The sequence below is a fragment of the Heptranchias perlo genome, chromosome 2, assembly GCF_035084215.1.
Source record: "Heptranchias perlo isolate sHepPer1 chromosome 2, sHepPer1.hap1, whole genome shotgun sequence".
Lineage (NCBI taxonomy): Eukaryota > Metazoa > Chordata > Chondrichthyes > Hexanchiformes > Hexanchidae > Heptranchias > Heptranchias perlo.
Window position 1 is genome coordinate 168,440,938 of NC_090326.1, and position 27,465 is coordinate 168,468,402.

Consider the following 27,465-nt stretch of genomic DNA (forward strand, 5'->3'; position numbering starts at 1 on the left):
ATCAATAATTTCCCTTTTGTTACTTATAATTGCTATTCCACCAAATGAAACCTTTAATTATATATATGGCTTTGATTCTGTATCATTCAATACCAGCTAATTATCTCATTCTACAGAAACCCCAATTTAAAAAATATCTACCCGAATGTTTTCCTTTTGCAGGACTAACTGTTGTCCTTGCCCCATTATCAGTGATTACAGTTTCCTGAAATTTAGGAACCAGAATGCAGTGCCTTGTCTTCAATTTAAGTTCCCTCATTAAGCTGGTGATTACCTCATATTGAAACCTGCCAGTGTGGTAGTGTCGGCCGTGGCTCAGTGGTCGCACACTCGCCTGTGAGTCAGAAGGTCATGGCTTCAAGTCTCACTCCAGAGACTTAAGTACAAAACAGCTGTTGTGTTTCCTGCGTTACAACAGCGACCCCTTCAAAAATACTTCAATGGCTTTGGGGCATCCTGAGGTTGTGAAAGGCACTATATAAATGCAGTTTCTTTTTTTCCGTTCAAAATTTCAGTGGTCGCTACTTTAAAATTGAATCATACTTCCCTACTTAACAAGCAAGGACTAAAGGCTAATAGTACTACAATATAAAGAAAAATCAGTAGTAAACTTCAAACCCGTCTAATTAACCCTTTCCTTATATCAGTGGGAATTGAATCTCCTGGTCTTCCGAGAGACACTTTTCTACGTTAAACCTACTATATAAGTCCATGGTGATGGTCTGGATATCTCAGTGCTACACCAGCTGGCGGCTTTACCCACCCAGACAACAGGGGGCGTTGTTTTACAGTTTTTATGTAAAAGTTTGGAAACTAACTTTGGTCTCTCTTCTCTGCAGCTATTCAGTCCCTCGCTGTCTGCCGTTGATCTGAACTTGCCAGACGTGGAGGGTAACCTTGCGGCAGTAAGTAGCCAGAAGTGTGGTTCAAGCTTCATGCTGTAATGAAGAGGGAGACACGTAATGAAGTGGGCTGCACAGTAAGAGGGAGCGGGGGGGAGTCGGGTTGTGTTCTTCACTCTAACTCCGAGAGATATGACCGTCACTGTCGGTGCGTGGCCGTTGTGGTGAGGCACTGCTTGTCTGCCATGGTTTACGTTCGTGTATTTCTAATCTGGCTCGCGGACTCTCAAGTATGCCCTCCACCCCATTCGAGGTAAACGAGGCAGAGCGGTTTGTCTGAGCGTTTCCTTTACGTGCTGTTGAGGTTTGGAAAGGAAGCCTACACTGAGTAATCTGATGAATGGGCCCCACTGTCGAGCCCATCAAGCAGGGGAGGGGGGGTGACTGTGATGCACTCTCTGCCGCCCTGGGCACCTGCTTCCTAGTCACTCGTCTCCCAGACTCCGAGCCTTATTGTAATTGTGGCTAATGAAGATCAGGGAGATAATCGAGCTTCTGCTTGTGATCAAATCCCGAGCAGTATTGCCTGAGAACCATCTGGTATCCTAAATCTACCATCTGGTCTGCATGCAGATGGTCTCTCTTATCTGTCTGATTTTTGGTTGCTCTCTAATTCCCTGCGTTCCTCTCCTGCCTGTGGTATAGTTCTACAGGGGCTGAGCACCTCAGGTCCCACTCTTCACATGCGAGCCTGGCCAGTGGGTGTCTGTTCGAATGAGGACATTGCTGCCTGTCTTTGCCTCACATCCATGCACAGCAGCTTCTAGCAGAAGTCGCTGGATAGCCGTCAAAAGCTGAACTTGATTTTCCCCTCCCCGGCCTCTTTTGGGCCAATTGTACAGCCCCCAACTAGTTGATCTTAGCTTTCGTAGCACAGAGTGGGAGCAAACCCACACCAGGCAGTGCTCCTACCTCTTGTATAACTCAGCACAGAGGGATGTAAACCCACACCAGGCAGTGCTCCTACCCCCTTGTATAACTCAGCACAGAGGGATGTAAACCCACACCAGGCAGTGCTCCTACCCCCTTGTATAACTCAGCACAGAGGGATGTAAACCCACACCAGGCAGTGCTCCTATCTCTTGTATAACTCAGCACAGAGGGACGTAAACCCACACCAGGCAGTGCTCCTATCTCTTGTATAACTCAGCACAGAGGGACGTAAACCCACACCAGGCAGTGCTCCTACTCCCTGTCTTCAGGGAGCTCTAAGATGGGCTTTACTTTGAGGGAAAGTATTAAGGATTTGACTTCAAGTAATTTATTAATTTTGTCCATGTTACTGATCTCTTTTTACAGATGCAGGATCTGATGGGCCCACAGGAACAGAAATGTTCAGAAACAGATACAAGCACTTTGGATGCAGGTAATTTAAAGAAAGAACACAAAACCTGCTCAAAGCCGGGCCAGTGGGACTCCCCAAATGCTCTCTGGTTTGAGTCTGAATTTCTTGCACTGGGTATGGTTTCTTTGTAGAAGAGAGGACTTGCATTTATCTAGTGCCTTTCTTGTCCTCGGGATGTCCCAAAGCACTTCACAGCCACTGAATTACTTTTGAAGTCATGTATGCAAACATGGCGCACAGCATGGTCCCATAAAACATAGTGAGATGAATGACCAGTTAATCTGTGTTTTGATTTTTTAAAATTCGTTCTTAGGATGTGGGCGTCTCTGTCAGGGACAGCATTTATTGCCCATCCCTAGTTGCACCTTGAAGGTGCTGGTGAGCTGCCTTCTTGAACCGCTGCAGTCCGTGTGGTGAAGGTTCTCCCACAGTGCTGTTAGGAAGGGAGTTCCAGGATTTTGACCCAGCAACTATGAAGGAACGGCGATATATTTCCAAGTCGGGATGGTGTGTGACTTGGAGGGGAATGTGCAGGTGGTGTTGTTCCCATGTGCCTGCCCTTGTCCTTCTAGGTGGTAGAGGTTGCGGATTTGGGAGGTGCTGTCAAAGAAGCCTTGGCGAGTTGCTGCAGTGCATCCTGTAGATAGAACACACAGCAGCCACAGTCCATTTGTGGTGAAGGGAGTGAATGTTTAGGGTGGTGGATGGGGTGCCAATCAAGCGGGCTGCTTTGTCCTGGATGGTGTCGAGCTTCTTGAGTGTCGTTGGAGCTGCACTCATCCAGGCAAGTGGAGAGTATTCCATCGCACTCCTGACTTGTGCCTTGCAGATGGTGGAAAGGCTTTGGGGAGTCAGGAGGTGAGTCACTTGCTGCAGAATACCCAGCCTTTGACCTGCTCTTGTAGCCATGGCATTTATGTGGTTGGTCCAGTTAAGTTTCTGGTCAATGGCGACCCCCAGGATGTTGATGGTGGGGGATTCGACGATGGTCATACCATTGAATGTCAAGGAGAGGTGGTTACCGTCTCTTGTTGGAGATGGTCATTGCCTGGCACTGGTGTGGTGCAAATGTTACTTGCCACTTTTCAGCCCAAGCCTGGATGTTGTCCATATCTTGCTGCTTCCAGGCACAGACTGCTTCGTTATCTGAGGAATTGTGAATGGAACTGAAGACTGTGCAATCAGCGAACATCCCCACCTCTGACCTTATGATGGAGGGAAGGTCATTGATGAAGCAGCTGAAGATGGTTGGGCCTAGGACACTGCCCTGAGGAACTCCTGCAGCAGTGTCCCGGGGCTGAGATGATTGGCCTCCAACAACCGCTAACATCTTCCTGGTTGTGGGATCAGTGTTGACCAGGTCACCAGGAAAACTCGCTGCTCCTCTTCAAATAGTGTAGCTTTTATTTGTTGTACAGAACTAGCTGCAAACTCTTACTGAACGGCGATTAAAATGCTGCATTTATCTTTTGCCAAGATTTTGTATTACTGGTACCGGCGATTACCAGTTTTGTTCAATTCAAGCAGAGACAGTCAGTTTTAATTATGATCCATAATATAGATGCATATATAATATAATATGCAACAATAGGATCTTTCACATCCACCCAAACCAGGTGGAGCCTCCGAAAGATGACACCTCTGATAGTGCAGCACTCCCTTCAGTGCCAGCCTGGATTATGTGCCAAAGTCCTGGAGTGGGACTTAAACCCACAAACACCTGACTCTAGGGCAAGAGTGTTGGTTCTGTGTTTTATATTCTCAGTTTGCTTTCTCCATATATCCTCCTTGTCTTTTCTCCCTCCCCTGCTCTCCAAAAAGATTTTTATTTCAGCAAAAATGAAAGTTTACAAGCTACAGATCTGAAATGAATAATAGATAGGGTTAGATGAAGTAGGGGAGGGAGGAGGCTCGTGCGGAGCATAAACACCGGCATGGACCTGTTGGGCCGAATGGCCTGTTTCTGTGCTGTACGCTCTATGTAACAGACGAGGCTGGAAATGCCCAGGAGGTCAGTCAGTATCTGAAGGAAAAAACACATGTTGGCATTTAGGGTGGTGAAGGATCCCCACTCGGAGGTAAGCCCCTTCTTTCCCCTTCCGATGCTGATTGCCCCTGCTGTGCATGCCTAGTATTTTCTGTTTTTATTTCAGCAAAATGCAAAGGATTTACATTCAACTGGTTGCGCACTTAAGTGTCAGCTTGGCTCATCTGGTAGCACTCTCGCCTCTGAGCAGATTGTGGGAGTTCGAGTCCCACTCCTGGGCTTGGTGATCTAACCGAGGCCAGTACATCAGTGCTGCATTGTGAGACATGCCGTCCCTTCGGATGGCCAAGCCTCACAGCTGTGGTGTCCGTTCAAGATCCCACGGCGCTATTCAGAGAAAAGCCAGGGGTTCTCCCGGTGTCCTGGCCAACCTTCCTCCCTCAACCAGCACCACCAAAAACAGATTAACTGATGCGGTGCACAAATGGCTGCCATCTTCACCTACATAAGTCACTGCACTTCAAAGCAACCCATTGTATGTGAAGCGCTTTGGTATGTTTGACATTTTTTAAAAATTATTCATTCTTGGGATGTGGGCATCGCTGGCGAGGCCGGCATTTATTGCCCATCCCTAATTGCCCTTGAGAAGGTGGTGGTGAGCCTTCTTGAAACCACTGCAGTCCATGGGGTGATCACAGTGCTGTTACATTTGGGAGTTCCAAGATTTTGTGGACTTGGTGAGTCCCTTAATAAATGCAAGTCCTTTCTGTTTAATACTAAAACCAGAGTTTAAAACTAAAACCAGAGTTTAAAAGTCTATTGATCTCAGCCTTGAAAATTTCAATTGACCCCCCAGCATCCACAACCTTTTTGGGGAAAAGAGTACCAGATTTCCATTAGCCGTTGTGTGAAGTGCTTCTTGATTTCACTCCTAAACACCCGAGCTCTAATTTTAAGTTACGCCCCCTTGTTCTGGACTCTCCCATCAGAGGAAATAGTTTTTCTGTATCTACTCTATCGAATCCTTCAATCATCTTAAACACCTCAATTCGATCACCCTTGCAAGTTGCGAGACTGCAATTAAACAAGGAACTGCTCGGCAACATGAGTGAGCAAGCGAGACTCTGCCCTCTTCCGTTCTCACTCCCACCCCGGTGAGGTGTGGCTGTTCTGTGTTCAGTGCCTTCCTGAAGTTGTGGATGCTGCAGAGCTGAGGGATTGAACTCGTTTTCTCCACCGTGGTCCTGCAGTGCAGATTCACCAGAATTATACCAGGACTTTAAAGGTTAAATTATGAGGACAGGTTGTATAAAATTGGCTTGTAGTCCCTTGAGTTTAGAAGATTGAGGGGTAATCTAATCGAGATCTTTAAAATGATAACAGTAAACTGAGATCAATATATTTTTGAAAATGCTGGAGAAGCTCAGCAAGTGAGGCAGCATCTGTGGAGAAAGAAACAGAGTTAATGTTTCAGGTTGAAGACCTTTTGTCAGAACTTTCATCAGGTCTTCAACCTGAAACATTAACTCTGTTTCTTTCTCCACAGATGCTGCCTCAATTGCTGAGCTTCTCCAGCATTTTCTCTCTCTTTATTTCAGATTTCCGGCACCCGCAGTATTTTGCTTTTGATCGATAGATTTTTGTTGTGTAAGGGTATTAAGGGATATGGAACAAAGACTGGTAAATGGAGTTGAGGTAAACCGTGGTCTAATTGAATGGTGGAACAGGCTCGAGGAACTGGATGGCCTACCCCTTTGCCTTACGTTCCTGTGATCTGCAGGGATAGACATTGGGGAAGGGTCTTTGTTTGGAGCAGTAGGGGCAATGGTTGGGAAGGGAATCCTGGTGTGAATCCCGCACCGTGATGCAGAGCTATCAGGCGTCGGACTGTGGCGTGCCCACCTCACTCTTTTTGTGGCTAGTTTCAGAGTCACCCTCTCCCTAGCCCAGGTGTAATGATGCCAACTGCGGTTCCCCTGCTGAGATCCCAGCTCACTGAGATCAGGGAGTGAACCTGGTATCTGCGGTCCGTATGACCACTTAGCACACCAGGTCTGCTTCCACCACTGAACCACCGAATCCCTCGCTGTTTATCGGTCGCATTGTTCAATGTAGTAATTTGTGCTTTATGCCCTCTCTCTTGTCCAGGAAAACAAGTTGTCCAGTACAGTGCCCCACCTCTGCTACTGGTAGACTCCAACTCCAACGACACAGGGGACCTCCCCGTCTTATTCGAACTCGGAGATTCTCCGTACTTCCCGCCCGAAGACGACCTGAGCCCCGACCTCACGGATGACGACCCGCTCTCCCTCCTATCGAGCGCCAACCTGTCACACACGAAGGATCCGCCCATCTCCTAACTCCAGCTGAGCCCACCTTCTCCCCCACCCCACCCCCCCATCGCTGCCGTGCTTGTTCAGGGCAGGACTTTCTACGACAGGGAAGGACACAGTACGAGAGAGTGAAACATTATCTTTAAATATTTAATTTTAACCAGTTTGCGTTTCTAGCCTGATAAACCCTTATCGCAAGTAGAGGGCAGCCCGGGTACAAGCACAGGGAAGTGTATCGTAGGGTTCCTTCTCCTATTTCTCCTGTTAAATCCCAATTTTCAGTGATTAAGGACGAGATATTTGATTGCAGACTGCAATTTTATACTCTTGTTTCTTTTTCCCCCCACCCTCCACTTTAAAACACAGAGAGCGGTTAGACCTACATCATCCTAAAGACACCAGGTTCTGTCCAAGGGATATTTACAAACTTCTGTCATTTTTCTCCTTGAATGAAGAGAGATGGTTTTGCTATTTTGTTTAATTTCCCTTTGTGTTGTCTGTCCCCACCCATTCCCTTGCCTCCACTGTCCTTGTTTTTGTATATTTACACTTTAATCCAGTTGCTGATAAGTGAAGATGTATTTTTGATTCGGATATTATTAAAAAAAAAAAGTTTTTTTAAAAAAAAAGTTAATATTCTAGCTCGTACTATAAAGCCCATGCTGCTGTGGTAGAAAGGAGGTTTATTTTTTTATACGCTATATTTTGGAAGCTTATGAAGCAGTTTTGCAAAGAATCAGAAATTGGAACATAGAAAAGAAAATCTTTGCTTTAACAAAACTAGTGTAATCCACGCTTATCTAATCTCCATTTCTCACACTTGCGCCCACACATCGCAGACTCTTTCTAAAGTTCCTTTCAGCACTGATGATAGGTTATTTCAAGGGGATGTACACAGGGTCCCCACCCTGTAATATCACTGCTGTGTAATAGGTCTTCGTGGTTAGGACTTGAGCGCACAATCTCGGCTGACACTCCGGTGCAGCCCTGAGGGAGCGCAGTCCTTCGGGTCAGGTGTTAAACCTGCCTGTTTAAGTGGATGTGAAAGAGCCCAAGGCATTTATTTGAAGAAGAGCAGAGTTCTCCCGGTGTCCTGGCCAATGTTTAGCTCCCCTCCACCCATCGCCAAAACAGATCATTTATCATTCTTTGCCCGTTCATCTCATTGCCGTTTGTGGCACCTTGCACCGTGCAATTGGCTTCCACGTTTGCCAACCTAACCACATCAGCTGCACTTCAAAAGTCATTCGTGGGCTACGGAGCACTTCAGGACGTCCCAACGATGTGAAGGCTCGATACAAGAGCAAGTTCTTCAGTTCCTTAGTGCTGCTTCGAGCTTTTATTATTATTTTTCTGCTTCTAAAACTTTGTGTGCTTAGAGTTAGGAAGACGTGAGTACTAGGCTGGGTTAAAGTGGTGTGGTCAGTGAGTGAGAAACTGCAATGAGCGAGGGGCCCATAAATAATGAGCCTCGGTTGAGGCGTATGGAGATCGTAGCTTTGGGATTTTGCGGTGGGTCTTGCCGTATGCAATCCTTTATCGTGGTTCCACTCCCTGCACCTGGCCCTGTGAAAACCTTCTATAGCCAGGGACATCTCTTCACCCCACCTTCCCTCGCCCCCACCCCACCCACATATTTAACCTTTGGTCCCAACAGCAATGCGACTGAAATCGGGAGCTCTGCGGGGTAGGGATTAAACTCGCCTTCTACTGAAGTAGCTCGATACATTAGTGCTGCAGCACACAGTGCCCCCAGCAAAGGAATGTTAACAGTTAGCCAGCTTCAAATGCCAAAGCTGTCTTAATGTTCTCACATTATCTCTTCTCTTCCCCGCCCCACATCCTCTCACTGCTGAGTCTTCCTCTGACTTTTTCCTGACTCCCAGATTTCCCCTCTTTTCTGATGGGAGTTTCATAGAATCATAGAAAATTTACAGCACAGAAGGAGGCCATTCGGCCCATCGTGTCCGAGCTGGCCAAAAATGAGCCACCCAACCTAATCCCACTTTCCAGCACTTGTTCCATAGCCCTGTAGGTCACAGCACTTCAGGTGCACATCCAGGCACTTTGTAAATGAGTTGAGGGTTTCTGCCTCTACCACCCTTTCAGGCAGTGAGTTCCAGACCCCCACCACCCTCTGGGTGAAAACATTTCTCCTCAGTTCCCCTCTAATCCTTAATTACTTTAAATCTATGCCCCCTGCTTATTGACCCCTCCGCTAAGAGAAATAGGTCCTTCCTATCCACTCTAATAGACCCCTCAGCCTCCTCTGTTCCAAAGAGAACAACCCCAGTCTATCCGATCTTTCCACATAGCTAAAATTCTCCAGTCCTGGCAACATCCTCGTAAATCTCCCCTGTACCCTCTAGTGCAATCACATCCTTCCTGTAATGTGGTGACCAGAACTGTACACAGTATTCAAGCTGTGGCCTAACTAGTGTTTTATTAAGTTCCAGCATAACCTCCCTCCTCTTATATTCTATGCCTCAGCTAATAAAGGAAAGTATTCCATATGCCACCTTATCTACCTGTCCTGCCACCTTCAGGGATCTGTGGACATGCACTCCAAGGTCCCTCACTTCCTTTACACTTCTCAGTATCCTCCCATTTATTGTGTGTTCCCTTGCCTTATTTGCCCTCCCCAAATGCATTACCTCACACTTCTCTGGATTGAATTCCATTTGCCACTTTTCTGCCCACCTGACCAGTCCATTGATATCTTCCTGCAGTCTACAGCTTTCCTCCTCACTATCAACCACACGGCCAATTTTTGTATCATCTGCAAACCTTTTAACCCCACTGGAAACAACCTTCCAATCACAAAAACACCCATCGACCATTACCCTTTGCTTCCGGCCACTGAGCCAATTTTGGATCCAACTTGCCACTCTCCCTTGGATCCCATGGGCTTGTACTTTTTTGACCAGTCTGCCATGTGTGAGCTTGTCAAAAGCCTTACTAAAATCCATGTAGACTACATCAAATGCACTATCCTCATCGACCCTCCTTGTTACCTCCTCAAAAAATTCAATCAAGTTAGTTAGACATGACCTTCCCGCAACAAATTCATGCTGATTTGGTCCTCCCAAGTTCCTTGTCCCTTCATCTTTTAGACGCTTTGGCTTCTTTTGAGCTGACCAGGGAAGGGTCACCTGGGTAGGGGAAGGATGAGCATGAAAGTTGGACCTGAGGATTGGGAGACCCAGGAGTTGCTGTACGCTGGAGGCACCAGAGCAGCCAGACCACTCCTCAACACCCGTACTGTTCCAAATCCACAGGCACACGTCCCTTTTTATGCCCCATTTCTCCCCCAGCCCCCTTCCCAAGGTGAGGAAAGTTTCGGCCTCGGAAGAGATCAAAGGTGCTACTTGGCATGTCCTCATCCTTTTTTTTTAATGTGTTCTCAGGATGTGGGGGGCATTTATTTATTGGCAAGCCTGCTAGTTGCCTTGAAGGCATTAAGAGTCAACCATGTAGCTTGGAATTGGAGTCACATATAGGCGCAGATTGATAAGGACGGCAGGTTTCCTTCCCTCAAGGACATTAGTGAACCAGTTGGGTTTTTACAATAATCCGACAACTTCATGGTCATTTTTATCTGGTGCCAGTCTTCAAATTGCCATGTTTTAATGAATTCAGGTTTCCCAACTTGCTGAGGTGGGATTTGAACTGTCAACCTCGAGGCCGCTAGTCTAGTACCATGACCGTTCGGCTTCCGACCCACGCACCAGAAGGAGTTTTTATTAAACTTAAAAAATACAATATAAAAATATTCTTGCCACAACCAAAGGCAGCGTCTAAAAGTACTGCATTGGAAAACTGACCGAGTTGTCCAATTGGAGCCCAGAATTCTAGTAATGAAAATGGACAGTGTAGAGGGAGCTTTACTCTGTATCCAACCCGTGCTGTACCTGCCCTGGGAGTGTTTGATGGGACAGTGTAGAGGGAGCTTTACTCTGTATCTAACCCGTGCTGTACCTGCCCTGGGAGTGTTTGATGGGACAGTGTAGAGGGAGCTTTACTCTGTATCTAACCCATGCTGTACCTGCCCTGGGAGTGTTTGATGGGACAGTGTAGAGGGAGCTTTACTCTATCTAACCCATGCTGTACCTGCCCTGGGAGTGTTTGATGGGACAGTGTAGAGGGAGCTTTACTCTGTATCTAACCCATGCTGTACCTGCCCTGGGAGTGTTTGATGGGACAGTGTAGAGGGAGCTTTACTCTGTATCTAACCCGTGCTGTACCTGCTCTGGGAGTGTTTGATGGGACGGTGTAGAGGGAGCTTTACTCTGTATCTAACCCGTGCTGTACCTGCCCTGGGAGTGTTTGATGGGACAGTGTAGAGGGAGCTTTACTCTGTATCTAACCCGTGCTGTACCTGCCCTGGGAGTGTTTGATGGGACAGTGTAGAGGGAGCTTTACTCTCTATCTAACCCGTGCTGTACCTGCCCTGGGAGTGTTTGATGGGACAGTGTAGAGGGAGTTTTACTCTGTATCTAACCCGTGCTGTACCTGCCCTGGGAGTGTTTGATGGGACAGTGTAGAGGGAGCTTTACTCTGTATCTAACCCGTGCTGTACCTGCCCTGGGAGTGTTTGATGGGACAGTGTAGAGGGAGCTTTACTCTGTATCTAACCCATGCTGTACCTGCCCTGGGAGTGTTTGATGGGACGGTGTAGAGGGAGCTTTACTCTGTATCTAACCCGTGCTGTACCTGCCCTGGGAGTGTTTGATGGGACAGTGCAGAGGGAGCTTTACTCTCTATCGAACCCGTGCTGTACCTGCCCTGGGAGTGTTTGATGGGAGAGTGTAGAGGGAGCTTTACTCTGTATCTAACCCTGTACCTGCCCTGGGAGTGTTTGATGGGACAGTGCAGAGGGAGCTTTACTCTGCATCTAACCCTGTACCTGCGCTGGGAGTGTTTGATGGGACGGTGTAGAGGGAGCTTTACTCTGTATCTAACCCTGTACCTGCTCTGGGAGTGTTTGATGGGACAGTGTAGAGGGAGCTTTACTCTGTATCTAACTCTGTACCTGCCCTGGGAGTGTTTGATGGGACGGTGTAGAGGGAGCTTTACTCTGTATCTAACTCTGTACCTGCCCTGGGAGTGTTTGATGGGACGGTGTAGAGGGAGCTTTACTCTGTATCTAACTCTGTACCTGCCCTGGGAGTGTTTGATGGGACGGTGTAGAGGGAGCTTTACTCTGTATCTAACTCTGTACCTGCCCTGGGAGTGTTTGATGGGACGGTGTAGAGGGAGCTTTACTCTGTATCTAACCCTGTACCTGCTCTGGGAGTGTTTGATTGGACAGTGTAGAGGGAGCTTTACTCTGTATCTAACTCTGTACCTGCCTTGGGAGTGTTTGATGGGACAGTGTAGAGGGAGCTTTACTCTCTATCTAACCCGTGCTGTACCTGCCCTGGGAGTGTTTGATGGGACAGTGTAGAGGGAGCTTTACTCTCTATCTAACCCGTGCTGTACCTGCCCTGGGAGTGTTCGATGGGACGGTGTAGAGGGAGCTTTACTCTGTATCTAACCCGTGCTATACCTGCCCTGGGAGTGTTTGATGGGACGGTGTAGAGGGAGCTTTACTCTGTATCTAACCCATGCTGTACCTGCCCTGGGAGTGTTTGATGGGAGAGTGTAGAGGGAGCTTTACTCTGTATCTAACCCGTGCTGTACCTGCCCTGGGAGTGTTTGATGGGACGGTGTAGTGGGAGCTTTACTCTCTATCTAACCCGTGCTGTACCTGCCCTGGGAGTGTTTGATGGGAGAGTGTAGAGGGAGCTTTACTCTGTATCTAACCCTGTACCTGCCCTGGGGGTGTTTGATGGGACGGTGTAGAGGGAGCTTTACTCTGTATCTCACCCTTTACCTGCCCTGGGGGTGTTTGATGGGACGGTGTAGAGGGAGCTTTACTCTGTATCTAACCCGTGCTGTACCTGCCCTGGGGGTGTTTGATGGGACAGTGTAGAGGGAGCTTTACTCTGTATCTAACCCTGTACCTGCCACGGGAGTGTTTGATGGGACGGTGTAGAGGGAGCTTTACTCTGTATCTAACCCTGTACCTGCCCCGGGAGTGTTTGATGGGACAGTGTAGAGGGAGCTTTACTCTGTATCTAACCCTGTACCTGCCTGTGGGTGTTTGATGGGACGGTGCAGAGGGAGCTTTACTCTGTATCTAACCCTGTACCTGCCCTGGGAGTGTTTGATGGGACAGTGTCGAGGGAGCTTTACTCTGTATCTAACCCGTGCTGTACCTGCCCTGGGGGTGTTTGATGGGTCAGTGTAGAGGGAGCTTTACTCTGTATCTAACCCTGTACCTGCCCCGGGAGTGTTTGATGGGACGGTGTAGAGGGAGCTTTACTCTGTATCTAACCCTGTACCTGCCCTGGGGGTGTTTGATGGGACAGTGTAGAGGGAGCTTTACTCTGTATCTAACCCTGTACCTGCCCTGGGGGTGTTTGATGGGACAGTGTAGAGGGAGCTTTACTCTGTATCTAACCCTGTACCTGCCCTGGGAGTGTTTGATGGGACAGTGTAGAGGGAGCTTTACTCTGTATCTAACCCTGTACCTGCCCTGGGAGTGTTTGATGGGACAGTGTAGAGGGAGCTTTACTCTGTATCTAACCCTGTACCTGACCTGGGAGTGTTTGATGGGACAGTGTAGAGGGAGCTTTACTCTGTATCTAACCCTGTACCTGCCCTGGGAGTGTTTGATGGGACAGTGTAGAGGGAGCTTTACTCTGTATCTAACCCTGTACCTGCCCTGGGAGTGTTTGATGGGACAGTGTGGAGGGAGCTTTACTCTGTATCTAACCCTGTACCTGCCCTGGGGGTGTTCGATGGGACGGTGTAGAGGGAGCTTTACTCTGTATCTAACCCTGTACCTGCCCTGGGGGTGTTCGATGGGACGGTGTAGAGGGAGCTTTACTCTGTATCTAACCCTGTACCTGCCCTGGGAGTGTTTGATGGGAGAGTGTGGAGGGAGCTTTACTCTGTATCTAACCCGTGCTGTACCTGCCCTGGGAGTGTTTGATGGGACAGTGTAGAGGGAGCTTTACTCTGTATCTAACCCGTGCTGTACCTGCCCTGGGAGTGTTTGATGGGACAGTGTAGAGGGAGCTTTACTCTGTATCTAACCCGTGCTGTACCTGCCCTGGGAGTGTTTGATGGGACGGTGTAGAGGGAGCTTTACTCTGTATCTAACCCGTGCTGTACCTGCCCTGGGAGTGTTTGATGGGACGGTGTAGAGGGAGCTTTACTCTGTATCTAACCCGTGCTGTACCTGCCCTGGGAGTGTTTGATGGGACGGTGTAGAGGGAGCTTTACTCTGTATCTAACCCGTGCTGTACCTCCCCTGGGAGTGTTTGATGGGACGGTGTAGAGGGAGCTTTACTCTGTATCTAACCCGTGCTGTACCTCCCCTGGGGGTGTTTGATGGGACGGTGTAGAGGGAGCTTTACTCTGTATCTAACCCGTGCTGTACCTGCCCTGGGAGTGTTTGATGGGACAGTGTAGAGGGAGCTTTACTCTGTATCTAACCCGTGCTGTACCTGCCCTGGGGGTGTTTGATGGGACAGTGTAGAGGGAGCTTTACTCTGTATCTAACCCGTGCTGTACCTGCCCTGGGAGTGTTTGATGGGACGGTGTAGAGGGAGCTTTACTCTGTATCTAACCCTGTACCTGCCCCGGGAGTGTTCGATGGGACAGTGTAGAGGGAGCTTTACTCTGTATCTAACCCTGTACCTGCCCTGGGAGTGTTTGATGGGACGGTGTAGAGGGAGCTTTACTCTGTATCTAACCCTGTACCTGCCCTGGGAGTGTTTGATGGGACAGTGTAGAGGGAGCTTTACTCTGTATCTAACCTGTGCTGTACCTGCCCTGGGGGTGTTTGATGGGACAGTGTAGAGGGAGCTTTACTCTGTATCTAACCCGTGCTGTACCTGCCCTGGGAGTGTTTGATGGGACAGTGTAGAGGGAGCTTTACTCTGTATCTAACCCTGTACCTGCCCCGGGAGTGTTCGATGGGACAGTGTAGAGGGAGCTTTACTCTGTATCTAACCCTGTACCTGCCCTGGGAGTGTTTGATGGGACAGTGTAGAGGGAGCTTTACTCTGTATCTAACCCTGTACCTGCCGTGGGAGTGTTTGATGGGACAGTGTAGAGGGAGCTTTACTCTGTATCAAACCCTGTACCTGCCCTGGGAGTGTTTGATGGGACGGTGTAGAGGGAGCTTTACTCTGTATCTAACCCTGTACCTGCCCTGGGAGTGTTCGATGGGACAGTGTAGAGGGAGCTTTACTCTGTATCTAACCCTGTACCTGCCCTGGGAGTGTTTGATGGGACGGTGTAGGGAGCTTTACTTTATCTGACCTGAGATTATTGGCACTGAAAGTATTTGGAGAAGGATTCCATTCCCATAATGCACATTCACAGTTTGGCACAAAATTAACTCCATTATTCAAGAAAATACGCATTCGAGAACATGAGACTTCCTCGACTACAAGTAAGAACATTCCAGCTAACTTCTTGTCCTCGCCTCTCCACGCTCTGGCCTGTAAATTAATATTGTTTCCGCCCCCCCCCCCCCCCCCCCCCAACCGAAAACGACGGGGCCATTTATGGGTCAGTCGGCAGCACACTTGAGCAGGCAGGTCATGGGTTCACACCCCAGGACTCGAGCACATGATCTTGGCTGATGCTCCCAGTGCATTTCTGAGGGTGTGCTGCACTGTTGGCGGTGCCGTCTTTCAGATGAGACATTGAACAGTTTGCCCGTTGAGGTAGACGGTACAGATCCCATGGCAGTATTCGGAGAGCAGGGGAGTTTTCTCCCCTCTGTACTGGTCAATATTCCTCCCTCAACCAACACCAGCAAAAACAGATTAATTAGTCGTTCATCTCATGGTTATTTCCTGTGACGATTTCCCTGTCGCACTTTGTTGGTAACACCCCTATTGTAAAATTGCATTTTCTCCGCCTCACTATGACCAGTACCACAGATGATTTATACAGTCGGTCCTAGATGTGGACCTGATGCCCAGCAGTTCATCATGGTTCAATGGCTGCCTCATCTCGTTGGTTTCTTGGGGTTGATTTTAAATCAGGTTTACGAGTCTCGGTCTGAGTTTTGGAAGGTTTGTCTCCTAGTTTTCTTCTGCTCCTCTTCTCCGTGAGCTAATATTGGCAGGTTGAAGAGTAAAATGATAGAGGGAATTTCTTTTGTGCTTGGAGAGGTGGTTAACCGTGCCTGCACAGTCTCTTGCAAGGCAAGAAGAGTAAAGAAAGAAAAAAGAACTTGCATTTCTATAGCCCCTTTCACAACCTCAGGATGCCCCAAAGTGCTTTACAGCCAATGAAGTACTTTTGAAACGTAGTCACTGTTGTAATGTAGGAAACGCAGCAGCCAATTTGCGCCCAGAAAGATCCCACAAACAGCAATGAGATAAAGGACCAGATAATCAGTTCTGGTGATAATGTTTGAGGGATAAATATTGGCCAGGACACTGGGGGAGAACCCCCCCCCGCTCTTCTTCGAATAGTGCCATGAGATCTCTTCTGTCCACCTGAGAGGGCAGACAGTTTAACATCTCATCCAAAAGATGGCACCTCCGACAGTGTAGCACTCCCCTCAGTACTGCACTGAAGCGTCAGCCTAGATTTGGCCCAGTCTCTGGGTCTGTACACAATGTTAGTGCCGACCTTGACGTGAGGGCAGCAATCGAGAGCACGGCCCTCACTTCACTTCCTGGTCACCAAGTGCTGCCTGAGCCCCGATCCAGCAGCTTCAGTCTCTGTTCTGTCATCAGTGGAAGTGAGGGGGGAGGGGAAGGAAACAGCTGGTGAGCCTTTCTTTGGGTTGGGAGAGACCAAACAGACAGGGGAGAGTCTGTGGCAGGTACCTCAAGTTGTGAAGAAATAGCTGCAGGAAAACTGCAGCCCCTCAACCAGAATGGCGGTGGAGGGGGGAGGTGGGGTGGAGTGAATTGTGGACCTGTGCATTCAAGCTCGACAGATGGCCTTTCTATTTGTTGAAGTGACCGCCCGGATGGATTTGTCCAGAAACCTGACGGCTTCCATTTGCTCTGCTGAGTCCCCTGCACGTTCTGAAGTGGCACTACCAATCAGCCGGACGCTACTCCGCAGCAGTCCGCCCACCCGGGGACAAGTGGGGTAGCTGCCGGTATAAACTGACAACGCGATTGTGATCTGAATTCATGCTGGCCAGGCACCCGTCATTGGCCCTAGGGCCGTGCATCGACTGACTGAAGATTTACGGTGTCACCCACCCCTCAGTATCGGCAGCCCTACCCCGTTGACTGTTAAGTTTTAATCTGATTTTATTTAAGGACAGTTGTAGGTTTAAACCGGTGATTCTTCTCCCTTCCTATGTTAATCGCACTGACTCTCGGTGAGCTCCAGTTCCATCGGTGGTGACTGTACTTTGTCAGGTGTCAGGTTATTTGACAATGGAGGATAACCTAAATAAACCTAGTCCTGTTCTTCACCTGGCTTCCACACACAGTGAGGGGGAAGGGGGTCGTCACTGGATAATGATCAGGAGCAGCAACCCTGGCATTTAGGGCACTGAGTCCAATTTGCAGTTACTATCGCCACCTAACTGAGACCAGCTAACCGCACCAACGGGTGCATCAGACCCGGCGCCTGTTGGTGTGCGTGGCTCAGGTCACCTTACCCACCGGGTTACGCAAGGGCTCTCCAATTGTCCGCTTGAGAGCGTCTGGTCCTTTCACTCTCCTGCCTCCCTCCAGTCCCCGCTCCCCTCCCGCCCACACACGAGCAATGGGAAGATTAAAACAAATACGAGCTTTCCGATTTCCCAATGCTTCTGATGTTTGAAACGTGCAAACGTGAACTTTCTCAATAAAACCACTCCATACCTTACCCCCCGACCCGTTTGGAAAATGCTGTACATTTTACGTGCATAACTAACGACACCTTTAACATATAGGAATGGGCCTGGACTTGAACCGTATGTATTGTTGTCCAAATACCTTATATATATAAAAAAATAAGCAGCGTTTCACGTCCTTCCTCTGTTTCAACATGTCTGGGTGTAAACTGATTTTATTTTGTACTTTTTAAAATCAACTGCTGGCCTTCTAGACGGTTGAGATTTAAAATAAAATGTGTAACTTTAGGAGACCGTGTGAGAGCACTTGTGTGTTAACCACTTTACTGTTTTCTAGTATCGGCAATTATCCTAGTGAGCAACCCCGTCAGAGAGACACACACACACACACACACAGTGAACTGTTTTTTTACGACGTGACTGCGTTCTGTGTAAGCCTGTCCACATTAGTTCCAGCGAAGATTGGCAGCTACGTGTATCAGACATGCACAGACTCCTCGATATTGTATTTAAACAGTAATGTCAAAACTTGTCGAATGAGTGAAGGGGCTTTGAAATGTAGATAAATTGTAAGTGCTGTTGTTTTATGCCATAATAAAGAAGATTTTATATATATATATACATAGATCTATCTTTATAGATCTATATATATATATATACAAGAAAAAAACTAACACACTGCCCCGCCAATTCTTTCTTCTCCTATTGATCTGGGATTGTTGATTTTGAACGTTAGTTGCTGTCAGAAGGTTACTCAGCGGCCTTTCATCCCAGGTTCAGGTTCAGATCCAGTCCAGACTGATGGGATGAAAATCTTCTCTCCCCGCTGGCCAGGATTGGACAACCTCAACCGAGTTCTTAGTGAGCATGCGGCCACAGCATAAAGTTGCCCACTGATCATCTCAGAGAGGCCACAGAGGAGGCTGGTGAGGGGAGACGAAATAAAAGGCACAATGGGGCAACAGGGGGTGCGGTTGTGAGATTTGCAGCAAGGGATATTGTACAGGGAGCTTGGGAGTGTTTGATGGGACAGTGTAGAGGGAGCTTTACTCTGTATCTAACCCGTGCTGTATCTGCGCTGGGAGTGTTTGATGGGACAGTGTAGAGGGAGCTTTACTCTGTATCTAACCCGTGCTGTACCTGCCCTGGGAGTGTTTGATGGGACAGTGTGGAGGGAGCTTTACTCTGTATCTAACCCGTGCTGTACCTGCCCTGGGAGTGTTTGATGGGACAGTGTAGAGGGAGCTTTACTCTGTATCTAACCCGTGCTGTACCTGCCCTGGGAGTGTATGATGGGACAGTGTGGAGGGAGCTTTACTCTGTATCTAACCCTGTACCTGCCCTGGGAGTGTTTGATGGGACAGTGTAGAGGGAGCTTTACTCTGTATCTAACCCTGTACCTGCCATGGGAGTATTTGATGGGACAGTGTAGAGGGAGCTTTACTCTGTATCTAACCCTGTACCTGCCCTGGGAGTGTTTGATGGGACAGTGTAGTGGGAGCTTTACTCTGTATGTAACCCGTGCTGTACCTGCCCTGGGAGTGTTTGATGGGACAGTGTAAAGGGGCTTTACTCTAGTAGCCATTACTGAGACGTGTTTGTAAATTGACCAAGGTTGGGAAGTAAATATTCCAGGTTACTTGATTTTTTGAAAAGACAGACAAAGCAGAAAAGTAGGGGGTGTAGCCCTGACAATGAAGGATGACATAAGGACAGTGGTGAGAAAGGATCTTGACTCGGAAGATCAGGAAGTAGAATCAATATGGGTGGAAATAAGAAATTACAAGGGCCAAAAAACATTGGCAGAAGGATTGATGACCAGAGGACACAGATTTAAGGTAATTGGCAAAAGAGCCAGTGGGGAGAAGAGGAGACAATTTTTTACGCAGCGAGTTGTTATGATCTGGAACGTGCTGCCTGAAAGGACAGTGGATGCAGATTCAATAGTAACTTTCAAAAGGGAACTGGATAAATACTTGAAGGGGAAAAATTTGCTGGGGTATGGGGACAGAGCAGGGGAGTGGGTCTAATTAGATAGCTCTTTCAAAGAGCCGGCATAGGCACGATGGGCCGAATGGCAGCCTTCTGTGCTGTATCACTCTAGGATCTCTCCCATTTTTATTTCTATTGAAGTAAAGATCTACCCTTGTGAGCTTTGTTGATTGCCGCTCTGCAATGAGTGGACCGGGTCGTTACCCCTTCAGCTCTGTATCGGCCTCTCCTCCAGCCATTTCAGCACCATTCATTATGTACATATGTCCCTCATTTTCCTTTCAGTGTGAAAGTCTTTGCACTTCTCTCTATTGAATTTCATTGGCCCACTTGCGGCTATTGTCCAGGACCCTCTGTAACTCCTCATCGTACTCTATTATCACTCTCACCTCTGAGTCAGAAGGTGGTGGGTTCGAGCCCCACTCCACAGACTTGAGCACATAATCCAGGCTGACACTCCCAGTGCCAGTACTGAGGGAAGCATTGCATTGTCGGATGTGCCGCGTTTCAGATTAGACATTAAACTAAGGTCCTGTCTGTCTTCACAGGTGGATGTAAAAGTTCCCACATAGAAGAGCAGGGGAGTTCTCCCCACTGCCCTGGCAAATATTTCTCCCTTAATGAACACCTAAAAACAGATTATCTGGTTACTTATCTCATTATTGTTTGTGGGATCTCGCTGTGTGCAAATTGGTTGAGGCGTTTCCTACATCACAACAGTGACTACACTTCAAAAGGACTTCATTGGCTGTAAAGTGCTTTGGAATGTCCTGAGTTTGTGAAAGGCGCGAAATAAATGCAAGTTCTTTCTTTAGTGTCCTGCCCCTCCCAAGTTAGTGTCCTCTGCAAACCTTGGCCAGCTTTGCTCTGCGTTTCTGAAGCCAGGTCATTTATTTAGATCAAAAACAGCGCTGCTCCGTCAGTACATCTCCCCAGCCCATTGGCTGCCCCTTCCTCTCTTTCAGCTCATTACTCATCCACCTCCCAAGATTTATCTCTGATACCTACCCTCTTCAACTTGTCTTAGCAGTCTTTCATGTGGAACTTTCTTAAAGGCTTTCTGAAAGTCTAAGTACAGCATTGGATGATGGTTTCCTAAAAGGATGTCACTACCTTGAATAACAATCGACTGGATTGGTATGGGGGGGTGGCGGGGAGCAGAGGGATTAGTGTTGGATTGCTCTAGCAAAGGGCTCGCACAGATACGATGGGCCAAATGGCCTCCTTTGTGCTGTAAACTCCCCAAAAGAGTTGACTGCCACTGAGTAGGTTATTTTCCTATAAGTTGGATGGGACAAATGGCCTTCCTCTACTGTAGCGATTTCGGTACAGTGAGCAAGAAAAAGCAATAAAAATACATAGTAAGGAGGGAATTAAATTTCACAACAAAGCGAATAGTTTAGTTTGCAATTGAATCTTTTATTAAGCATCAGAGCGTGACAGGCTGAAGTAACAGAAAGATATTCAGAAGACAGCTACAATCTATTTTTATAATTTCAAACAATACAATTCCCTTAAATGGTGCATACTCTGCTGTTAGTTTAAGCATCAAGGTTTCCCTCGGACACCAGCAAGACAGTGGCAATGACATTGTTTGTAAACTACAACGGATTTAAAAGAGAAGTCAATCGTAATTAAAATCACAAAGGCAGTTACAAGGTTCCTCTTACATTGCGACAGTGTCTCATACTGTGACTGACACTATACACACATATACACACATTTACACGCATACGTACAAACACATACATGTACACAAATGCACACATATGTATATACGTACGCATGGGCATGCAGATACGTGTATACACGCCCCCACACATGTACATACACCGCACACATATACACACACCCACCTTACTCTTTCTCCACCCTAGCACCCCAAGTTTTGCGGGTTCTCGTTAAGAGATTCTACCATTTTAGAGAAAGCCCTGGTGGGAGCTCAGGTGATGGTGCGTCTGTGAACCTTGTATGCCCAGCCCATGTTGCTGTCTGTGATAAGAGTGGCTCAGGGTGACCGCTCTCCCTGTCACTCTCTATCTCTCGCTCTCTGTCTCTATCTCTGTCTTGCCCTCTATCTCTCTCACTCTCTGGCTCTCATTCTGTCTCTGTGCAGTATATGTACAAGGGTATGTGTGCACAGGGATGTATCTAGGTGCACGTCCAACAAAAATGGAGACAGTGAGTAAGCAGGGGATCGTTGGTGATTCTCATTACGATTGATGTTGAGGGGTAGGTTGAAGTCTGATTGGCTCCTTAGTTAATGCAGACAGGTTTCTCAAAGCAGGTCGCAGCGGAAGCTGGTGTCTCAGGCACTTCTCTCTGAGTGAAATAACAATGAGAAACACAAGTCAGTGTGATTTGGCTCAAATCCATACTCTGCTCTACTCTGGTTTGGGGAAGTCTTCTTAACTTGAACTTAAACCCCTCACTGAATCATAGAATTTACAACACAGAAGAAGGCCATTTGGCCCATCGTGTCAGTGCTGGTGACACTGAAACTGAAAGGATACAGAAGAGAGCAACCAGAAGGATTGGATTATGAGGAGCGATTACGTAAATTGGGCATATTCTCACTGGAAAAGAGAAGGATGAGAGGTGATTAGGATTGTAAAGGGACCAGATAATGCAGACCACAACAAGCTGTTTCCCCTTGTCCAGAACAATAGAACTAGAGGACACTGCGCTCGAAGGGGGGTCAATTCAAGACTGATCATCCAATGGCGGAGAGCTTTGGGGTCCAAGGGTCCAAAGTCACCTGTTCCTCCCGAGCCTGTTACACTCACCATGGGTCATGTCTCAAAATATTCATGTATTGTATTCCAAAATATTACTTTCGGAAAAGAAATCTATTTGAATGAATCAGTGCTCTCTGCTTGCACTGTCTCCCTCGGGAACCTGTTCCATAGATTTACCACTCGCTCACTGAAATATTGTTTCCACAGATTAGTTTTGAATTTACCTCCTTTGTGTGAAAACGTCCCTTCCTGATTTCACCCCTGAACAGCCCAGCTCGAATTTTAAGACTGTGTCCCCTTGTTCTGGATTCCACCATCTACCCTAATGAATCATTTTATCGTTTTAAACACCTCAATCAGATCACCACTCAATCTTCTCAATCCCTCGATGTTCCTCGACCCTTCTCAGTCCCTCATTCCTCCTCAGTCCCTCGGTCCTCCTCAATCCCTCATTCCTCCTCAATCCCTCAGTCTCTCGTTCCTCCTCAGTCCCTCAAACCCTCTTCAATCCCTCAGTCCTCCTCAGTCCCTTGTTCCTCACCAGTCCCTCATTCATAGAAAATAGGAGCAAGAGTAGGCCATTCGGCCCTTCGGGCCTGCTCCGCCATTCAAAATGATCATGGCTGATCGTCTAACTCAGTACCCTGTTCCCGCTTTATCCCCATATCCCTTGATCCCTTTAGCATTAAGAAATATATCTATCTCCTTCTTGAATACATCTAATGACTTGGCCTCCACTGCCTTCTGTGGTAGAGAATTCCACAGGTTCACCACCCTCTGAGTGAAGAAATTTCTCCTCATCTCGGTTCTAAATGGCATACCCCGTATCCTGAGACTGTGATCCCTGGTTCTGGACTCCCCAGCCATCAATATCCAAATATATTACATCTACTACACTGCTCTTGTCTACCCTCTCTGTTCAAATTCCTCCTCAATCCCTCCTTGCTCCTCAGTCCCTCCTTGCTCCTCAGTCCCTCGTTCCTCCTCAGTCCCTCGTTCCTCCTCAGTCCCTCATTTCTCCTCAGTCCCTCGGTCCTCAGTCCCTCGGTCCTCAGTCCCTCATTTGTCCTCAATCCCTCATTCCTCCTCCCTCCTCAGTCCCTCCTTCCTCCTCAGTCCCTCGGTTCTCTCTTGCTCCCACAATCAATTTAAAACCCAAGCTTGGCATCATTATTTGCTGATTTACCTAAGGGACAGAAAGCAGAGAGTAGTGGTGAACGGTTGTTTTTCAGACTGGAGGGAAGTTTACAGTGGTGTTCCCCAGGGGTCAGTATTAGGACCACTGCTCTTTTTGATATATATTAATGACCTGGACCTGGGTGAAGAGAATATAATTTCAAAGTTTGCAGATGACACAACACTCAGAAATGTAGTAAATAATTTGGAGGAATGTAACAGATTTCAGGAGGACACAGACAGACTGGTGAAATGGGCAGACACATGGCAGAAGTGTGAAGTGATGTATTTTGGTAGGAAGAATGAGAAGAGGCAATATAAACTAAATGGTACAATTTTAAAGGGGGTGCAGGAACAGAGAGACCTGGGGGTGAATGTACACAAATCTTTGAAGGTGGCGGGACAAGTTGAGAAGGCTGTTAAAAAAGCATACGGGACCCCGGCTTTATTAATAGAGGGATAGAGTACAAAAGCAAGGAAGTTATGTTAAACCTTTATAAAACACTGGTTAGGCCCCAGCTGGAGTATTGTGTTCAATTCTGGGCACCGCACTTTAGGAAGGATGTCAAGGCCTTAGAGAGGGGGCAGAGGAGATTTACTAGAATGGTACCAGGGATGAGGGACTTCAGTTATGTGGATAGACTGGAGAAGCTGGGGTTGTTCTCCTCGGAACAGAGAAGGTTAAGGGGAGATTTGATAGAGGTGTTCAAAATCATGGAGGGTTTTTGATAAAGTAAATAAGGAGAAACGGTTTCCAGTGGGAGAAGGGTCGGTAACCAGAGGACACAGATTTAAGGTGATCGGCAAAAGAACCAGAGGGGAGATGAGGAAAAAAACATTTACGTAGCGAGTTGTTCTGATCTGGAATTTACTGCCTGAAAGGGCGGTGGAAACAGTTTCAATAGTAACTTTCAAAAGGGAATTGGATAAATACTTGAAGAGGAAAAAATTGCAGGATATGATGAAAAAGCCGGCACAGGCATGATGGGCCGAATGGCCTGCTCCTGTGCTGTACCTACTATGATGGCGGGTCAAACAGTGTTAATATTTGTCAAGCTCAAAATGCTTGCTACTTCAATGAATAGCAGGCAACCAAAGCCGCTCAGCAACATTAGTTGATGAAATTTACCTGCAGGCTCCATCGGGTGCCTTGAGGCCTCCATTTAGGCCGTGCTTCAATCTGCGCCAAAAACAGACCGCATAGCCTGATTTTCCTGAATCTTTCTCTGCCACCAGTGGCCGATTAGGATGCCTGGGGCAAACCGGCCGACCTTCGAATCTTTGCCCACAGCAGGCCGGAGCAGAAAGGGGACAACAAATCTTTCCGGGCGAAGATTCGGTGTCAGGCCTCACTCCTTAATTTCCCACTGTTGACACCATGGGTAGGCCAGAAAACAGGGGGAAGGGAGCAAGTCTAGCACACAGACTCTTCCCAAAAATTCCTGGATTTCATTCCTTCTTTCAACTAAGGGGATAAGGAACCAAAAGTTGGCGGCAGATTTCCCCCAGTTCCTTCTGGGTACAGGTCCGTACAGCAGAGTTAGGCCCCGAACTCACCAGAAACAGCCTCATTCTGCAAGACCAGCAGTGTGGGGGAAGGAAGGTCCCACTCATGCAGTAGAGGGCGGTAAAGGGTTAAACCTATTTCATGGGACAGTGCAGAGGGAGCTTCACTCTGTATCTAACCCGTGCTGTACCTGCCCCTGGAGTGTTTGATGGGACAGTGTAGAGGGAGCTTTACTCTGTATCTAACCCGTGCTGTACCTGCCCCTGGAGTGTTTGATGGGACAGTGTAGAGGGAGCTTTACTCTGTATCTAACCCGTGCTGTACCTGCCCTGGGAGTGTTTGATGGGAGAGTGTAGATGGAGCTTTACTCTGTATCTAACCCGTGCTGTACCTGCCCTGGGAGTGTTTGATGGGACAGTGTAGAGGGAGCTTTACTCTGTATCTAACCCTGTACCTGCCCTGGGAGTGTTTGATTGGACAGTGTAGAGGGAGCTATACTCTGCATCTAACCCGTGCTGTACCTGCCCTGGGAGTGTTTGATGGGACAGTGTAGAGGGAGCTTTACTCTGTATCTAACCCATGCTGTACCTGCCCTGGGAGTGTTTGATGAGACAGTGTAGAGGGAGCTTTACTCTGTATCTAACCCGTGCTGTACCTGCCCTGAGAGTGTTTGATGGGACAGTGTAGAGGGAGCTTTACTCTGTATCTAACCCGTGCTGTACCTGCCCTGAGAGTGTTTGATGGGACAGTGTAGAGGGAGCTTTACTCTGTATCTAACCCGTGCTGTACCTCCCCTGTCACTGTGTGGGGAAAGGAGACCGTCACTGCACAGACTGGAGATCAGACCCTGGCCCTTGTGTTGTTCTGACTCAATCAAACAAATCTTACAGTTGCCCGAGTGACGAGGATTGAAGAACCCTGCAGCAGCTGGAAAATAAAGAAAACTTCCTGAGCATCCGTTTATCTGTCCCTGGGTATCCGTCCCCGGGTATCTGATCCCGGGTATCTGGGTATCTGTCCCCGGGTTTCTGTCTCGGGGTATCCATCTTCCGATAACTGTCCCTGTGTATCTGTCTCCTAGTAACTGTCCCCATGTGTCTGTCCCTGGGTTTCAGTCTCCGGGTATCTGTCCCCTAATATTCATCTCCACGTATCTGTCTCCGTGTATCTGTCTCCGTGCACTGGTCTCCGTGTATCTGTCCCCGTGGATCTGTCTCCGTGCACAGGTCTCCGTGTATCTGTCTCCGTGTATCTGTCTCCGTGTATCGGTCTCGTGTATCAGTCTCCGTGTATCAATCTCTGTGGATCTGCCTCTGTGCATCAGTCTCCGTGCATCAGTCTCTGTGCATCAGTCTCCGTGTATCTGTCTCCGTGCATCAGTCTCCGTGTATTTGTCTCCGTGTATCAGTCTCCGTGTATCTGTCTCCGTGCATCAGTCTCCGTGTATCAGTCTCCGTGTATTTGTCTCCGTGCACTGATCTCCGTGTATCAGTCTCCGTGTATCTGTCTCCGTGTATGAGTCTCCGTGTGTCTGTTCCCGTGTATCAGTCTCCGTGTGTCTGTTCCCGTGTATCAATCTCCGTGTGTCTGTCTCCGTGCATCAGTCTCCGTGCATCAGTCTCCGTGTATCGGTCTCCGTGTATCGGTCTCGTGTATCGGTCTCCGTGTATCTGTCTCCGTGTATCGGTCTCGTGTATCAGTCTCCGTGTATCAGTCTCCGTGTATCGGTCTTGTGTATCAGTCTCCGTGTATCAGTCTCCGTGTATCAGTCTCCGTGTATCTGTCTCCGTGTATCGGTCTTGTGTATCAGTCTCCGTGCATCTGTCTCCGTGTGTCGGTCTTGTGTATCAGTCTCCGTGTATCAGTCTCCGTGTATCTGTCCCCGAGTATCTGTCCCCGAGTATCTGTCCCCGGGTATCTGTCCCCATGTATCTGTCCCCGGGTATCTGTCCCCAAGTATCTGTCCCCGGGTATCTGTCCCCGAGTATCTGTCCCCAAGTATCTGTCCCCGGGTATCTGTCCCCGGGTATCTGTCCCCGAGTATCTGTCCCCGGGTATCTGTCCCCAAGTATCTGTCCCCGGGTATCTGTCCCCGGGTATCTGTCCCCGAGTATCTGTCCCCGGGTATCTGTCCCCAAGTATCTGTCCCCGGGTATCTGTCCCCGAGTATCTGTCCCCGGGTATCTGTCCCCGGGTATCTGTCCCCGGGTATCTGTCCCCGAGTATCTGTCCCCGGGTATCTGTCCCCAAGTATCTGTCCCCGGGTATCTGTCCCCGAGTATCTGTCCCCGGGTATCTGTCCCCGGGTATCTGTCCCCAAGTATCTGTCCCCGGGTATCTGTCCCCGGGTATCTGTCCCCAAGTATCTATCCCCGGGTATCTGTCCCCGAGTATCTGTCCCCGAGTATCTGTCCCCCGGTATCTGTCCCCGGGTATCTGTCCCCAAGTATCTGTCCCCGGGTATCTGTCCCCGGGTATCTGTCCCCAAGTAACTGTCCCCGGGTATCATAGAGTCATACAGCACGGATAGAGGCCCTTCGGCCCATCGTGTCCGCGCCGGCCATCAGCCCTGTCTACTCTAATCCCATATTCCAGCATTTGGTCCGTAG

At 48.3% G+C, this 27,465-nt stretch overlaps 1 protein-coding gene across 4 annotated transcripts in view; it reads left to right on the top strand.

Moving 5' to 3' along the window:
• hsf1 (heat shock transcription factor 1) overlaps positions 1 to 18,117 on the top strand; it is a 91,827-nt gene extending 73,710 nt beyond the window's left edge. For all 4 annotated transcript variants that reach the window (XM_067968928.1, XM_067968955.1, XM_067968937.1 and 1 more), the window contains 3 exons: positions 840 to 905; positions 2,202 to 2,268; positions 6,383 to 18,117. In XM_067968928.1, coding sequence (XP_067825029.1) covers positions 840 to 905; positions 2,202 to 2,268; positions 6,383 to 6,594 — 345 coding nt within the window. In that variant the 3' untranslated portion in view covers positions 6,595 to 18,117. The remainder of the gene's footprint in view (positions 1 to 839; positions 906 to 2,201; positions 2,269 to 6,382) is intronic.
• Positions 18,118 to 27,465: the final 9,348 nt, after the last annotated feature.